Genomic DNA, 17386 nt, shown 5'->3' on the forward strand with positions numbered 1-17386 from the left:
CAATGTATTTCAGCAATGGTCAAGCAAGCCGGAAAAAAATGTGATTGAAATGTCCCAAAAAAGTGCACTGGAAGTAATTGTGGTCTACCTCTAAAATGTGCCAAATACTTCATGTTCACCCAATGACTTGAAAAATGATCGGAATGTGTTCTAACGGAGAGAAAATGACATTTCTTTTCATAAACTACTCGAACTGTTTCCCCATTCGTGCATAATTGTTTGTTAGCGGTGAATGCTGATGATGACTATTTTTAAAGATAAAAGTTAGTAATACACAGTGCACAGTTGAGATTGAGAAACGTGACGATTAAGGGACGACGTCACGTTTCTATTGGCTCGTCATTTGGTTAATTGGCCAAGAAACACACCAGTTGCAGACTCTTGGAAAAAAATAGTCCGAAGTGGAAGTTGGGGCGTCTTGCACAGAAGCGACGACGACGAACAAGCAGCGGCGGGGCAACAACGAACGCCGGGTGACCGCGGACATGGATCGTTCGCGTTTAACCAGAAATGGAAATATCTGCAGGTAAGAGCCAATTTGAACGAGAAAAAAAGCACAACGCGACAGCTCACTTTGTTTGATTCGTCGATAAACGGCAACCATTAGTAAATATCCGTAGATGAGGGGGGGGGGTGTAAACTTTCGCGGCTGCAGCAAGGCGGAAGTTAAAAAGCTGAGATGGAAGTTGGTGTTTTATCACTGACTAAATATTTGTCGCGAAGCTTCACGTGTAGTGGACTCTAGTTTTGGATGTACACACGCGTTTAAGTTCTGGTATCCCGAGCATTAACTTTTGAATCTCAAAAATTCCGTTGGCTAGTAAACAAGTCGTGTATGAATTGTTTAGTCTGCCATACTAACACGGAACACAAAGCAAGCACAATAGTTATATTATGTCTACTTGATATCTAATTTACGACAGATTCGTTTCTTCCACTGTTTTTTTAGGTGTTCAATTACCTGACATGTTTCGGCGTATACTTCGTATGTACTTCAAGTAGACGCCGAAACATGTCAGGTACACCTAAAAACACTAAGAAAAGAATATGTTGTGAATTACAAAGCTGGCACAGCTAGTATATTTTCGTAAATTTCGTTGTCGCTCACTGACACATGATTGCGCTGGTTTACTTTGGTTTCGCGTAGAAACTCTTTATTTACAAAATTCCAGAGCTTTAACTTCGTACGTGTGAAACATGGACTTACAACGTGCACAACGGAGCATCCTTTATATTGTTGGCACAGTCCGTTAAAAGCGTTTGTGGCGAAAAGTGTCGATATGTACGGAAGAGCATTAGGGCCAGGTTGAAATATATATACGTGTATATATATATATTTTTTGAGATGGGGTGTTATTCTCAGAAAAAAGTCACAAATGTGCTAGATTTAAAGGACAACTGACACCTCTGGACAAGTTGCGTCCATAATTTGTAAAATCGCTTCAAATGACTTCTACTTAGCGCATTTTACAAAGATTCCACCGCATATAGCTATATTTTACGTTTTAAGACCCACGCTGAATATTCAGTTAGTCTTGTTTTTGAGTTGGTGACGAGTCCTCACGTCACGGAAGGAACGCCCCTGACCGAGAAAGGACACACAATGCATTTTGCGGTACTTTGTTTGGTCTGAAAACTTCGTGTTGATCCGTGTTGATGGCGAAATTAGAAGGAATACACATAAATAACGTGATGGTGAATCGTTGTGTGTCGCAGCCAATTGCGGTAACACACATAAAGAAGGTGTAAGTTGACACAAATTCCCAGCAGACAAATCAGCCCATTTCCAGGAGAGCTTGTGCGCCATCTTGCACATTTTCTGGGACGTTACATTGGAGTCCAGACGGCTGGAATTGATACGGAAGGACTTCTTTAATGGATGGCAAACATTTATGCTTTCCTCTTCAGAACTATTTGAATCATATTCATAACTGGATGAGTAACAAGAAAGCATCTTCTCCCAATCTGAAGCCATTGTTTTGATTCTGGAGCAAGGCAGTTTGTGAAGGAGTATCCTGGCGTGACGTCACGAACAAGGGGGCGGGACCTTCTGAAACTCACCATTTCCGGGGTCATTTTGAAGTATTTTTGGGACACTTGTTGAAGTCATTTTGATTGGTGTTTTGCATTTGACTAAAAATATCAGCCTGCGTGTTTTGGGTATTTTGGGTACGTTTTTCTGATGTCAGTTAGGAAACAAAAAAAAAGGTGTCGGTTATCCTTTCACCAACAATTTATCCACCTGTGCTCTCCTTTGAAGGCATTTCTTGAATGGCTCGTGCAGATACGGCTCTAGATGCTATTATCGACACGAATTGCCCACTCCACCGCCAGCCCCGATATGTCGCTACTACCAGAAAGGTGCATGCTGGTATGGTGAAAACTGCAGGTAGCAAATGATCCCTTTTGTTGGTCCGCGTCATGCTCTAAAAATGTCCGTTTGATTGAAATTACTCCGTATGAATTCTATTTTTTCTCCAAGGTACATCCACGTCCCCCAATCCGAAGGCGGTGCGGATTCTGCAGGCCGACGACTATCTGTACCAACCATCTTCTCCTCCGCATCGTCCTCCTCTTCCTCCTCCACCTCCACCGCTCCCCAACGTCCGGCTGACCGAAGGCGTACCGAGACCTTTTCTCGCTCGCAGGCCGACGTGTCTCCAAGGCGACGACGCGGCACTTCGGGGTCCGCGGTCAACCCTTCAAACGTCACGGACGGCGGGAACAGAAATGCCGAGAGACGATTACAAGGTGGGTGAAAGCAGTGTTTGAAATAACATCTGCCCGAAAGCCCGGGGCGTGCAACTTTTACGTCGCGCGTACAACTTTAAAAAGTTGTCGGCCAAGATTTTTTTCAAATTAAACATTTGCTTTATTTGATAAAGCAAAAGCTACAAGCAAACCGCTACAAGCCACGTGGACTCCTCCTCTTTCTAAGCGCCTTTCAAAACTCTCAAGTACACTTTACAGTCACGGTATAATGGCACGAAACAGGCTTCTGATTGGCTGCCGTGCCGAGCAATGTAACGAACGTTCGTTTGGAAATTTGCATACTCGGCACGGCAGCCAATCAGAAGTCTGTTTCGTGCTTCGGACTTAACCGTGACTGTAAAGTGTACTTGAGAGTTTTGAAAGGCGCTTAGAAAGAGGAGTCCACGTAGCTTTTAGCAGACATTGCATTGTGCACCATGACGACAAACGACAACTGGAGCAAAATCTTCAGCAAGGGATATTTAGCATCAATTAAGCAAGGGAGCATTTATGCTAGGTATTTCCTTAATTTACTCAGCCAATCAGAAGCCAACTTGCAAAGTTAGCTTCCACACTTATATATTGATGCTAACGTTAGCATCTCATTTTCAGATGCTCACTCCCGAGTGTCGCCCAGGAGCTCTGAACAGTGTTCTACAAGTCTATGTGACAAAGAGGTACTAGCGATAGATCCAACGTGCTAGCTCGAGCCAGACGAGATCAAGCTCATTTGATGGTTCTTGAACAGGAAAGCCTCGGCGTCGCCACGGAAGCCACAGGCGGCGCCGCGGCCTCATGCGCCGACGGTACGTTGGAGGCCTTCCTCCGGAGTCGAGACGTCATCTGTGGGATCTGCATGGACAAGGTGTACGACAAGATGGAGCGCAGTCACCAGGTCTTTGGAATCTTGCCCAACTGCACTCACGCCTTCTGCCTGCAGTGCATCATGACCTGGAGGAAAACCAGAGACCTCGGCTCCGACGTTGTCAAGTAGGTTTTTAGCCGCGTCATTCAAGCAAGCCTTTTGGGGACGTCTCGAGTACTCCGTCTCTCCTTTAGGACCTGCCCACAATGCAGGGTGAGATCAGCTTTCTATGTGCCCAACAAATACTGGGTGGAAGGGCAAGCCAAGGAGAAACTAATAGCCGACTTCAAAAAAAAATTCAGGTAAGCTCTTGAGGGGAGTAAAAGAAGCTCTTTTCGTAAAACGGCAAAACCCGTCACTAAATCGCCACGGTGGGGTGAGGTTCAATTTGGATCGGTCTTACAACCGATTTCTTAGGCAACATAGGCTTAGTTATGCTGATGAGGTGATGCCAGGGCAAATGGCGCCAGTCGTAGACCCCATACTCGGGCAGGACAATAGAAGTAATCAGTGTAGCCGCAAGGAGTAGTCCTCTGCTCCCCTCCCCCAACCTGAGAGCTGGGACCAATCATGGCAGAGACTGGCACCGATATATATATATATATATATATATATATATATATATATATATATATATATATATATATATATATATATATATAATATATATATATATATATATATATATATAAAACCGATGTATCACTGTACTACAATTTTGTCCAGCCACACTCTCCTTACAATCTACTGCGTGACTACACTCAATACAGTGCAAGTGTCTTTGCTTTTCAATGTATAGCAAGCAAAGCTGCTGTTACTACGTCCGATACCGATACTGCCCCTTCGAGACGGAATGCCTCTACCGGCACGACCGCTCGACGCGCCACAGATCATTCGTGGTACGTCTCACTCTTCCGAACACGCCTTGCGCCGTCGCCGCCGCCTACATGTACTTGGTTTTTTTTTTTGCCCATTAGTGTAACACAGACGACGACGACGACGAAGACGACGACGACGACGATGACGACGAGGACGACGACGAAGAGGACGATGACGAAGATTACGACGGTCTGCTCAATTTCTTCATAGCCATGACTCTCCTTCGTGCTGACGAGGAGGATGATAATCACGATGATGATGATAATAATGATGATGACAATTTTGACTTTCCTTTTTTCATAGCGGGGTATGGCTTCTGAGCCTCCCCCTTCCCACGCAATTTTCTCCATGTGGAAAACTGGTCCTAGAATGAATTGTCACCACACGACGATGTGGCTAAGTTATGATACGACTGTCCCGCTTGGATGTTTTTTTTTTTTTTTTTTTTTTTTTTTGGGGGGGGGGGGGGGGGGGAGATAGTGGGCGTGTCTTAAATTGTCACTTAGTAGGTCATGTGACTGACCTGCTTTGGCTCAACACTGCTCGGATTAAACTGGACAGGATAAATCGGGGATAAATTCAAAGGCTACTTCTTCCAGCTAAGCTCGCTTATTGCAGACATTGACACCTTTGCACATTGTTCTCTAATGCCTCTCTAGTTAGATTTAAATGCTCATAACTGTGAGTTTAAGCGGTTTTTTTAAAATATGATTGTAGATGGACCTTTTTTTTAAATTGTCTAAAGATTAAAAGTGGACTGTTCCCCGCCCCCTCTTTGGATGATGTACAATCTTCCAATACTGAATATTCCTGCCTTGGTGTGTATATATATATATACCCTGATGTTACTCTAACCTCACTTTTGGCATAACTGAAAATGTTGATGATTCTTTTTAAAACAAGTTGTACTCATAGATTGAAAATAAACCTTATTTCAAAGTTTGCCTCACTGAATGAAAATGTTCCGCAATTGCTTTTTGGAGCGTTTGTAAATTGGATGCTGGAATTTCTTTTATTTTTTCTTGAGGCAATGGCTCTCTGAATTTATAGATACAGTGATACCTTGGTTTAGGAACTTAATTGGTTCCCAGATGGTGTGTAAGGTGAATAATATGTATCCCAAAAAATAATTTCTCATAGGAAACCATTAAAATGAGAATAATCCATTCCCAGGCCCCCATAAAACATCATTTTCTACTTTTCTGAGCCTTAAAACTACACAAAATATACCTTATTTTATGTATATAAATGTTTCTACACTCTGCTTTTGAACTATCAACGTTGAAACAAGTCCAAATTTCACTCTTTTCTATCCAATGGATCACATTAGTTGTCATTGTGCCGTTTTTATTTCAATGAATGACACGAGTGTAGCGCCACAGCCTATTCCCAAAGTGTCCACACGATGGCAGTCGATACACATGCAGCAGTAGTGATGGGAATTCTGGCTCTTCTGAGAGCTGGTTCTTTTGTCTCGGCTCACAAAAAAAGATCCGGCTCTTTTGGCTCCCAAACGGCTCCTCAGTTTGTTTGTTTTTTTGTTGCTTAAATTAATTCACTAACAAAAAATCGTGTAAAATTATGTGAAAAAAGAATTACTCGTGTATTTTAAATACACTATAGCAAATATTTTTATTTATATGGCTGTATTTCTATGTGCACATAGAACATCCACTAATTTTCACGTTCGCCGTGGTTACTCCGGTCTGATGATCAGCTGTCACTAATTTGCTTTTCATATTAATAATGCTATCATAGCAACTAGTAAAAATATATTTATTGAAAAATAATAGCATAATGGAATAGCATTTGTCCATCTGTCTACCCTTCTCACTGCTGTGTGTCTGTAATTCTCCCCTCCTTCCTCCTCTCCTCTACAACGGATATCGACCAATCACGTGCGGCTTCAACCGAAGACCGGGGGCGGGGAATAGACGACAAAAAAGTAGGCTCCCATTTCTGGCTCCTTGTTCTGAACCGGCTTTCTTCATTCACTTCAGAGATCCGGCTCGTTCGCGAATGACACATCATTAATGCCTAGTGTAAATGGCGGCAGATTCTGTTCCGTCAATTCACTTCGTTCACCGCCAATGAATGCCAAAATACATTTGACTTTGGCACTTTTGCGGTGGAGTTCACCTGGATATGAACGTTAATCAGTTGCTGGGTCGCTTGGACTGTAAATGGAAGCTTTTGGTTTGGTCGCTGTTGTCCGGATTTTCCGGTGCTCACAGAGCTCTACAAGTCTTCAGGCGGCAACAGCGGGTCAACCCCGAGAGCTCACTTTCCGACTTTATCGAAACACTTTGTCGGGATGAAATCAGCTTCCCCGGGATTGATGGGGGACCCCTTACTGTGTAAGTCCCCGTCAACCATTACATTCGCCTCGTAATGCTGCAAAATGTGTTCCCAATGGCCAAGAGACGACGAAGGAAGTAGTGATGTGTCGTTCGCCAACGAGCCGGATCTCTGAAGTGAACGAAGAGAGCCGGCTCCTAACAAGGAGCCGGAAATAGAAGCCGACTTTTCGTTGTCCTCGATGATAATAATAATAATAATCGATTTCAAAACTCTCAATGTCATTAGAAAGCCAATAGACAGCCAGCCGGCTAACTAGCCAGCCAATAGATAGCCGGCTAACTAGCCAGCCAGTAGATAGCCGGCTAACTAGCCAGCTAGCTAGCCAGCTAATAGATAGCCAGCCAACCAGCCATCCAGCTATCTAGCTAATAGATAGCTAATAGCTAGCTAGCCAGCTAGAGAGCTAGATAGATACCTAACCAGCTAGATAACAGCTGGCTAGCTCGATAGCTAGCTAGCCATATAGTCCCACACATACCCGAGTAACCTCCTGTATCCGACTTGTAGCACCAAAGTTCTCTTCATTGCAATATTGTGTCCGTTAATTATGACGTCAATTTTCCCCCTCGCATGCAGTCGACCACTGGTGGGACTCTTTCCACCACTGTTCCAGCAAAACGTGCTGATGTTCATCTACCTGGCCCACTGGCGCTTCCACAAAGCTGCTGTCCTCCATCTACTCCAATGTCTTGATCAGGAACCCCATCCTGATCCGTGGGTCACCGCATGGAAGAAGCACCTGGAAAGAACCTTGGGCTGTCCCATGGTGGAACCTCTTTACAGCTCAGGGTGCGCTCAGCGACTCACGGCACTTTTACGGCGAGTGGGTGGTGAGACCACCGGGTGGGTTCAGTGCTCTGGTCTTCAAGCGCAGGAACCTGATAGAGAACCTCAGACTGTGCCTGTTTTGTTTGAAGCGGGAAGTCAAAAGAAAAGGAAAAGTCATTTTGAGGGTGTAAATGATGACGGTGAAGAAATTCATCTGCAGAAGAAACGAATGAAAACGAATGAACACACCATTCAGGATCGCCAGCCTCTGCTTAAAAAACGTATGAAGGTAAAGACAAAAACAAGAAACATTTGTTCATTCATCTTTTGAACGCAGTTCTTTCTGCAACTGGATACAGCGATACCTCGGTTTACGAACCCCTCAGCTTACGAACTTTTCGCTTTACGAACGGTACATTTATGAAAATTTTGCCTTGGCATACAAACTATTTTTTGGGATACACACGGAGCTGCCACAATGAGGGATGTGTCGTTGGCGAACGAGCCCGTTCTAACAAGAAAATTGCAGCCGACTGTTTTTGTCCTCTATTCCCCGCCCCCGGTCTTCTGTTAAAGCCACGTGATTGGTCAAGAACGCAGCAGTGTGGGGGGGGGTTAACCATTAAAGCATTCTTTCCTCCTGCATCGTTGCCTTTGTGCAACGTTATTGCTAGCTGCGCATGAATCTGGAAAAAAAATCTTATTTAATTCATTGTTTCAGTCTGACTTGTGACTTTTGTTCCTAGATGGCAGTAGAATCTGGAACGGATACGGCACAACAGGGCCACACCCGTGATCCTCTGCCTGAACACATGAAGGTAAATTTAAAGGACAACCGACACCATTTTTCTGTTTCCGAACTGACATCAGAAAAACGTTTTAGAGCATGTAAAATAGCCAAAACACGCAGGCGGATATTTTTAGTCAAATGCAAAACACCAATAAAAATGACATAAAGTGTCCCAAAACTGCCACAGAATGAGCTCGGAAATGGCGGGATTCAATAAGTCCCGCCCCCTTGTTCGTGACGTCACTATTGGTCACAAACTGCCTTGCTCCAGAATCAAAACAATGGCTACAGATTCGGAGAAGACGCTTTCTTGTGACTCATTACTCAGTTATGAATATGATTCAAATAGTTCTGAAGAAGAAAGCATAAATGTTTGCAATGGATGAAAGAAGTCCTTCCGTATCAATTCCAGCCGTCTGGACTCCAATGTAGCGTCCCAGAAAATGCACAAGATGGCGCCCAAGCTCTGTTGGAAATGGGCTGATTTGTCTGCTGGGAATTTGTGTCAACTAGTAACAAATAGTAGTCTAGGTGAAACACACAACGATTCTCTATTGCGTTATTTACGTAGTTTTCCTTCGAATTTCGCCATCAACACCGATCAACACAACACAAGTTTCCAGTCAGTTAGGAAACAAAAAATGGTGTCGGTTGTCCTTTAAATCCATCAGTTTGACCAAAGTCGATGATGATTGGATACTCTTCATTACTTTGCTCACCATTACGTGTTTTTTTTAATAACGCGGGTTCCTACTGCGCTGACGTGTTGTGTTTTTCTATGTTTTTCTATATGCTCACTCAGGCGTCTGTTCTGGAAATCAAGGAATTACTCCAAAGTCAGAGCGAGGTATGAAGCAAAAGCCCATTTGCTTTTCTTTGTCGACACCGCCATTTTTTTTTTTTTTGGGTGTGTGTGTGACTATGTTTCATCCTATTACAGTGGGACGGACGCTCGCTTGACGCGTTTCAAGTGCTGAATAACTGTAACGCCGCTCAAGTACGTACTCTTCTAAAAGAACATTTTATAGGGAAAGTTGTGACGTTGTGACGTTTATCCGCTTCTGCCTTTCAACCGAGCAAAGTGGAACATTGCCATGTCTGGATGTGCTTTTCACACAACCGAAACGGCCTTACGTATTCATATCCTTGTGCGACAGCAAAAAAAAAAAAAATGTGTTCAATGCAATAGAATCAGAATCATCTTTATTGGCCAAGTACAGTGATACCTCAGTTTACAAACACCTTGGCTTACGAACTTTTCGGTTTACGAATGTTACATTTCTGGAAATTTTACCTTGGCATACAAACTTTTTTTCGTACACGGCTTAGAAAATTAGAAAGTAGGAAATGATGTTTTATGGGGACCTAGGAACGGATTATTGTCATTTTAATGGTTTCCTATGGGAAATTATTTTTTGAGATACACACTTTTCGCCTTAAACATTCTGTCTGGGAACCAATTAAGTTCGTAAGCCAAGGTATCACTGTACGTTGATAGATGCTCAATGTGAAATACGCCCTCAGCCCCCATTCCGTGTTGGGACGTGAGTAGAAACACGTGAAAACGCCAGCCACAGTAGCTTTTTGACACCGCAAATGTTGTTCTTTTGTGTTCAAGGTGCAAGCACTTTGTGGCGAATTGAGTTTATCCGACATAGCAGAGCACGCTCTGCCTCAGCTTTGCAACGGCATCTTGGCGATGTCGCCCGACCTCAGCTTCAGCACGGCGTCGACGCTCATCAAGAGTCTACTGCTGCAGAGGGTACGTATGTGTCACCACTCACTGTACAGTGATGTACAGTGATACCTTGGCTTACAAACTTAATTGGTTCCCAGACAGAGTGTGTAAGGCGAAAAGTGTGTATCCCAAAAAATAATTTCCCATAGGAAACCATTAAAATGAGAATCATCCGTTCCCAGGTCCCCATAAAACATCATTTTCTACTAAATAAGCCTTAAAACTACACAAAATATTCCTTATTTTATGTATAATAAATGTGCTATGGTATTATAATTAAATAAATAAACTGTACTGTATAATAATAAAGTCATTTTATTGACCTTTGTGATGGTTGTTGATGGCTTGATGGAATGGAGTGGCCGCTTTCCTCAGCATTAAACACTTGATGAGGAACGTAGCCTTCTTCTTTCACCATCTTGAGGAACGTGTAGGTCCTTTCACTGCGATAATTTTACCTTGTTCTTCATCAATTGTGTTCTGTTTAGCTGGGTTGATAGCTTTTTGCATCAAGTGTACAGATGCCTTGTGCGAGCCCGATTGATGGGAATTTTAACCTTGCAGTCTACACTCTGCCTTTGAACTATCAAAGTTGAAACAAGTTCAAATGTCACTGTTTTTTTTTAATCAGATTTTCAGAAATGTAACGTTCGTAAACCGAAAAGTTCGTAAGCCCAGGGGTTCTTAAACCGAGGTATCACTGTACTTGGCCTCACAGAAGTTGCCGCCTGCAGGTGTTGGCCTTATCCGAACCGGCGTCCAGATGCCTGGTGAATGCTGTGATGTCATTTTGCGGTCGTTACACCAGATCAATGTGCCACGCTCTGATTGGCCCACTTGTAGAGCAAGACAATTTAGGTGAGACTTAAAAATGATGTGAATCGGGAAGTGTCTTCTAATTTCAATCATTTGTTCTTTCAGGGAGTGCACAAGCTGAGCTCCTGAACAAACTGATAGAAGGCTGCCTTGATTCTCACTACAGGCTGCTCGTGCTTCAGTAAGGAAAAACATAATAATAATAATAATAATAATAATAATAATAATAATAATAATAATAATAATAATAATAATAATAATAATAATACATTTCATTTATAAGCGCCTTTCAAAGCTCTTAAGGTCACTTTACAGTCACAGGATCGTTTTTACTGCGGGTGAGCAGCGGCAGCCACAGACGCCGGCGTACACTCTGCCCGGAAGTAACTCCAATAGATAGAAAGCTAGCCAGCTAGCTAACAGATAGCTAATAGATAGAAAATGGATAGCCAGCCAAGTAGCCAGCTAGATAGCTAATAGATAGCCTGATAAACAGTTAGCTAACTACCAAGATAGCTACTTAGCTAATAAATAACCAGCTAGCTAGCCAGATAGCAGATGGCAGATACATAGCAAATGGATAGCAAATAGATAGTCAGCTAATAGATAGCAAATAAATAGCAAATGGATAGCAAATAGATAGCCAGCTACATAGATAACTAATAGGTAGCCAGCTAGGTAGCTAGCTATATAGCAAATAGATAGCCTGCTAGGTAGTTAGCTAGATAGCAAATAGATAGCCAGCTTGGTAGCTAGCTAATACATAGCTAATAGATAGCAAATGAATAGCAAATAGATAGCCAGCTAGGTAGCTAGCAAGATAGCAAATAGATAGCAAACGGATAGCAAATACATATCAACGCTTTATTTAAATTTTATTTTGTCTAACTCCTCTTTTCCTTCCAGGATGACATTGAAAACATCATGGAATGAGAATCTGCTTTCTATTATTCACAGCTTGCTGCATTCCGAGGTTAGCGGATGTTTTTATGTGCCAAGTGACATTTTAACGTCAAAATATGTCATGCTATATGTAACGCATGGCTTTTGTTCCTTTTTTTTTGCAGCCTGACATGAATGAAGAACTGTTCACACAGTTGATTGAACAGTTAGTTAGCCAGGCCTTGCCATTCACAAAATCTGTCAACTTTGCAAAATTGATGTTGACTGTTCTCACAAAATATGGCAACCTTGTAAGTATGCAAAACATTATCGCTTGAATATTTGAGATTCATTCATTTTTTTAACCAATATTCATGATTTTTTTTTCTTCAGGTAAATGCTTCACACAAACTGTCACTTTCTGGTTGCCTGATGCTAAATGAGACATTCCTGAAAAAGTCACTTCAAGCAGTGTTGAAAAGAATACAACATGCAAAATAAGTTTTTGAGTTGGTGATGAGTCCATATGTGACGTCACTGAAGAATCATATTTGAATCATATTCATAACTGGATGAGTAACAAGAAAGCATCTTCTCCGAATCTGAAGCCATTGTTTTGATTCTCCAGCAATGCAAGACGTCTTGGCGTGACGTCACTATCCGGGGGCGGGACTTTCTGAAAATTACCAATTTTTTTTGCAGATTTTGGACACTTTAAGTCATTTTATTGCTGCTTTGCTAAAAATATCATACTGCGTGTTTTGGGTATTTTAGATGCTATAAAACGTTTTTCTGATGTCAGTTAGGAAACAAACAGTTGTTGCAGAATGCCTTGATTTGACAAATAAAGGTTTTCTTTCGTAGTATTCCATCCATCCATTAGCGTCGCGGCGTATTCCGTATTGTTTTATTGTATTCGTGTTGTTTTTCTTTCTGCACAAAAAAACTAAACAAAAAAACATTGTATTATTATTTAATATATAAGTCGGAAATTATACTCTTTGATTTGTTCCAAAAAATAAGGCAATGTGAAAATAAAAAAAGATTGAAAGACGAATTTTTAAAAAAAATAGCTCGTCACAACAGAGCCCATTGAAAACCCGTTTCGGGCGCTGGGTGATGACGTCGAATTGTGGCATGTTTTAATGACGCAATTTCCCCCGGCACTTCCTTTCTCGTATAGCGAGGCCAGAGGGAAGATTCGCCACAATGAGGTACTGTCTTTTTCAATAAATTCAGGACACATTGCCCTAAACTTTCGACTAGTATTTAGCTCTCTATTATTTTTGACCGAAAATGAACAATATGTGGAACGTCCGATCATTTCGTGTAATGGTCGCGCCATGTTGACCGTCCTGCCAACGCGAGCGCTAAATCGTTGCGCGGCACGAAGATGTAATCCTTGTCCATCCATTGTCACCCGTCACGTCTAATATTACTTTTTGACATTTAAATCATGGAACATTTGTTATCCACCACTATTTTTACTATATAAGTGTAGTTTGTGTGTTTCTGTCACATTGGTAGCTGTTGATGAGCTAGCATACTAGCTAACATACTAAGTCAATGGTAAAATAATGTAATGATTACACAAAACGACAAATAACTTGACTCTACGATCCGTAAACAAGTAGATGCTAATCACGTTGACGGTGTTTTTCAAAGCGAAATTTTAACATTGATAAAACCATACTTTTGCAAATTTCCCCATTGTTTGGAATATTAAAAACTTTCTGATGCGGATTTTATGGTTCTATGGTCTTTTTAATGGCATTATCAATACTCTATCACGGGTAATTTCATCAATATGTAGTACTTTAATGAAATTATTAGGATTGTCTCCCACAGAATAAAAAAGCACCTGAGCAATCATGGATAATAATGATAATCCCATTCTACATTGGATTTAATTTGATTAGCTTTTATTTCTTGCAGTGGAGAAATTTACATTTCACTGCAGCAAAGTTATGGAAGGAAGAGGAAAGAAAAGGAAGAAGTAGAAAAACAAAATACGGGATTTGTTGAAAAGGCATCTATTATTTTTATTAAACACAACAAACTCTATTTGCTATCTAGCTGGCTAGCTAGCTTGCTCTCTATTTGCTATCTACCTAGCTATCTATCTTGCAAGCTATTAGCTTTGTATTGGCTCGCGAGATAGCTTCCTATCTATTTAAGTTACTTCTGGGTTGAGTGAACGCTGGCGCATGTGGCTGCCGCTGCTCACCCACAGAGAAACTGATCCTGTGACTGTAAAGTGACCTTTAGAGTTTTGAAAAGCACCTAGAAATGAAATTTATTATTATTATTGTTCAATTTGTTTGGCAGTAAGGTTTCCAGAGACACTTTGTACGAGGCCGTGAGAGAAGTTTTGACGGGCTCGAAAACTAAAAGGAGGAGGTAAGTTTTTCCGAACAGTACATGTTCCTTGCCGATGACTCGCCGACGTGCCTAACGTGTCGCTTTGTTAGGTTTGTGGAGACTGTGGAGCTGCAGATCAGCCTGAAAAATTATGATCCCCAAAAGGACAAGCGTTTCTCCGGCACCGTCAGGTTGGACCATTTACCGTCTCACCCAACCTTGTCTGTGTTTGCGCTTGGCTCTGTCGGAATGGTTGCTAAAGCGGATACAGTGATACCTCGGTTTACGAACCCCTTGCCTTACGAACTTTTCGGTTTCCGAATGTTAAATTTATGAACATTTTACCTTGGCATACAGACTTTTTCAGCATACCCACGGAGCGCCATAATGAGTGATGTGTCGTTCGCGAATGAGCCCGTTCTCCAAACAAGAAAATGGCAGCCGACTGTTTTTGTCTATTCCCCGCCCCCAGTCTTTGGTTAGAGCCACCTGATTGGTCAAGAACGCAACAGTGGGGGGGTTAAACATTAAAGAGACAGGCAGATGACAAAGAGAGAGTTATAAAATGGATAGAAAACAGTAACATTTGGACTCGTTTCAACTTCATTGATAGTTCAAAGGCAGAGTGTAGACTGCAAGGTTAAAATATTCCATCAATCAGGCTCTACAAATAACCCGCATGAGCCATCTGTACACTTGATGCAAAACGCTATCAACCCAGTTAACACAATTGATGAGGAACAAGGTAAAATTATAGCAGAGAAAGCACTTGCAAGGATCATTCCTCAAGATGGTGAAAGGCTACGTTCCTCATCAACAACCATCACAAAAGTAAATAAAACGACTTTATGATACAGTACAGTTTATTTCTTTAAATATACCATAGCACATTTATCATACATAAAATAAGGTTTCTTTTGTGTAGTCTTAAGGCTTAGAAAATGAGAAAGTAGAAAATTGTTTTATGGGGACTTGGGAACAGATTATTCTCATTTTAATGGTTTCCCATGGGAAATTATTTTTTGGGATACACACTTTTCGCCTTACACACTCTGTCTGGCAACCAATTAAGTTCGTAAGCCAAGGTATCACCGTACTAGGTAGCGTATAGGCATTTTTTTTTTTAAGTTCTGACAGACCAGACGTTGGCATTGACAAGTACTTTGGGTAGTCTGCCTGGGCTCATCCAGCCTAAGGTGGGCGGACCCCGACCCTGGGTCTTAAAACGTGAGGGGAGGCTCTGAGGGGCTGGGCTGTTTTTTTGTAAGCTCACGACCTTCTCGCCGATCAATGTTCGCCATGTTATGAATGAAGACTCCTGACATGATGGCGGTGTGGTAAGACTTTTAACAAAAAAGTTGGGTTTTTCAATTAAACTTTGTTTGCTCTCTGAGTAGCGGCGATGTTGATCTATACAGCTGATGTTAAAGGTCAACCAACACCCCTGGACAAATTGCGTCCATAATTTGTCAAATCACTTCTACTGAGCGCATTTTACAAAGATTCCAGCGCATATAGCTATACTTCACCTTTTAAGACTCGCGCTGAATATTCAGGAAGTCTTGTTTTCTGGTTGTTGATGTCACGGCGGGAACGCCCCTGACAGAAAGCGACACACAATGCATTTTGGGTATTTTTTTTTCATCTGAAAACACTGTTGATAGCGAAATTAGAAGGAAAACTACATGAATGACGCAATAGTGAATCCTTGTGTGTCGCAGCCAATTGCAATAACACGCATAAAGAAGGTGTAAATTGACACAAATTCCCAGCGGACAAATCAGCCCATTTCCAACGGTGCTTGTACGCCATCTTCTGCATTTTCCGGGGGCTACATTGAAGTCCCGATGGCTCAAATTGATACGGAAGGACTTCTTTAATTGATTGCAAACATTTATGCTTTCCTCTTCAGAACTATTTGAATCATATTCATAACTGGATGAGAAACAAGAAAGCTCCTTCCGAATCTGAACTCTGAAGCCATTGTTTTGTTTCAACTTTTGATAGTGCAAAGGCAGAGTATAGACTGCAAGGTTAAAATATCCCATCAATCAGTCTACAAATAACCCGCATAAGCCATTTGTCCACTTGATGCAAAAAGCTATCAACCTAGTTAACCAGAACACAATTGATGAGGAACAAGGTAAAATTATAGCAGAGAAAGCACCGACAAGGAATCATTCCACAAGATGGTGAAAGAAGGAGGCTACGTTCCTCATCAAGCGTCTAATGCTGATGAAACCGAAACGTAAAACGTTTTTTCTGATGTCAGTTAGGAAACAAAAAAATTGTGTCGATTGTCCTTGAATTTTGTAGGCTGAAGACTCTTCCCAGGCCCAAGTTCTCAGTCTGCCTTTTGGGCGACCAACAGCATTGCGACGAGGCCAAAGCGGCTAATCTTCCGCACATGGACGTGGAAGCGCTCAAAAAGCTCAACAAGAACAAGAAACTGGTGAAAAAACTTGGTGAGGACTCGTTCACCGCCTGCGCCGCTAAAATGTTTTGAGTCTTAATCACTTTTTACGCCTTTTTCCAGCCAAGAAGTTTGATGCCTTCCTCGCTTCGGAGTCTCTGATCAAACAGATCCCTCGTATCCTCGGCCCCGGGCTCAACAAGGCCGGCAAGTTCCCCTCGCTGCTCACCCACAATGAGAATCTTATCACCAAAGTGGACGAGGTCAAATCCACCATCAAGTTCCAGATGAAGAAGGTAAGATGAACCCCCAAAAGGTCCCGCCGCTCGCGCGCTCGCAGAACTTCATCCTGGCATCGGTGCGCCTTCAGGTCCTCTGCCTGGCGGTGGCCGTCGGCCACGTCAAGATGACCGAAGACGAGCTGGTGTACAACATCCATCTCGCCGTCAACTTCTTAGTGTCGCTGCTGAAGAAGAACTGGCAAAACGTGCGTGCCCTCTACGTCAAGAGCACCATGGGAAAGCCTCAGCGCCTCTACTAAATCATGAGCTGTTGTATTAAAAACATGTGAACTTTCCAACCATGTTTGTGTGTCGTGCTTATTTTATCCGAAAAACTTTATTCGTCACACAATTGGATTGGATGTACCTTTTTTCGTCTCTTTTTTTTAAATTTCCCAGATGCATCCCTAACGGTGTCAACTTGTGTTTGCTGTAGACAAACATGGCAAGCAGGAGGTACTTAATCTGTCGTGACTGTGGA

At 42.2% G+C, this 17386-nt stretch overlaps 3 protein-coding genes across 5 annotated transcripts; all 3 read left to right on the plus strand.

Moving 5' to 3' along the window:
- Nucleotides 1-273: 273 nt before the first annotated feature.
- On the plus strand, nucleotides 274-5443 carry mkrn4 (makorin, ring finger protein, 4). Of its 2 annotated transcripts, XM_089015899.1 has the most exons (9): nucleotides 274-526; nucleotides 2261-2389; nucleotides 2483-2751; nucleotides 3364-3428; nucleotides 3500-3741; nucleotides 3811-3918; nucleotides 4416-4515; nucleotides 4594-4684; nucleotides 4799-5443. In XM_089015899.1, exons 1-9 carry the CDS (start codon nucleotides 486-488, stop codon nucleotides 4813-4815), a joined length of 1062 nt encoding a protein of 353 aa, XP_088872025.1. In that variant the 5' UTR covers nucleotides 274-485; the 3' UTR covers nucleotides 4816-5443. The 2 variants fall into 2 exon arrangements, with proteins under 2 accessions (XP_088872025.1, XP_088871944.1); XM_089015818.1 differs by having other exon boundaries at nucleotides 4594-5443.
- Nucleotides 5444-6518: 1075 nt separating this feature from the next.
- Nucleotides 6519-12772, plus strand: fance (FA complementation group E). The gene is made up of 11 exons (XM_088986836.1): nucleotides 6519-6852; nucleotides 7433-7913; nucleotides 8371-8442; nucleotides 9217-9261; nucleotides 9355-9411; nucleotides 10033-10176; nucleotides 10887-11010; nucleotides 11074-11149; nucleotides 11875-11941; nucleotides 12036-12161; nucleotides 12244-12772. Exons 1-11 carry the CDS (start codon nucleotides 6641-6643, stop codon nucleotides 12349-12351), a joined length of 1512 nt encoding a protein of 503 aa, XP_088842962.1. The 5' UTR covers nucleotides 6519-6640; the 3' UTR covers nucleotides 12352-12772.
- Nucleotides 12773-12974: 202 nt separating this feature from the next.
- Nucleotides 12975-17204, plus strand: rpl10a (ribosomal protein L10a). 2 transcript variants are annotated; one of them, XM_089016014.1, is made up of 6 exons: nucleotides 12975-13064; nucleotides 14179-14250; nucleotides 14322-14402; nucleotides 16528-16676; nucleotides 16748-16920; nucleotides 16995-17204. In XM_089016014.1, exons 1-6 carry the CDS (start codon nucleotides 13060-13062, stop codon nucleotides 17163-17165), a joined length of 651 nt encoding a protein of 216 aa, XP_088872140.1. In that variant the 5' UTR covers nucleotides 12975-13059; the 3' UTR covers nucleotides 17166-17204. The 2 variants fall into 2 exon arrangements, with proteins under 2 accessions (XP_088872140.1, XP_088872217.1); XM_089016091.1 differs by lacking the exons at nucleotides 12975-13064; nucleotides 14179-14250; nucleotides 14322-14402 and adding an exon at nucleotides 14429-15548.
- Nucleotides 17205-17386: the final 182 nt, after the last annotated feature.

This window comes from Hippocampus bargibanti, linkage group LG01 (genome assembly GCF_051943395.1).
Source record: "Hippocampus bargibanti isolate YZ-2025 linkage group LG01, ASM5194339v1, whole genome shotgun sequence".
Lineage (NCBI taxonomy): Eukaryota > Metazoa > Chordata > Actinopteri > Syngnathiformes > Syngnathidae > Hippocampus > Hippocampus bargibanti.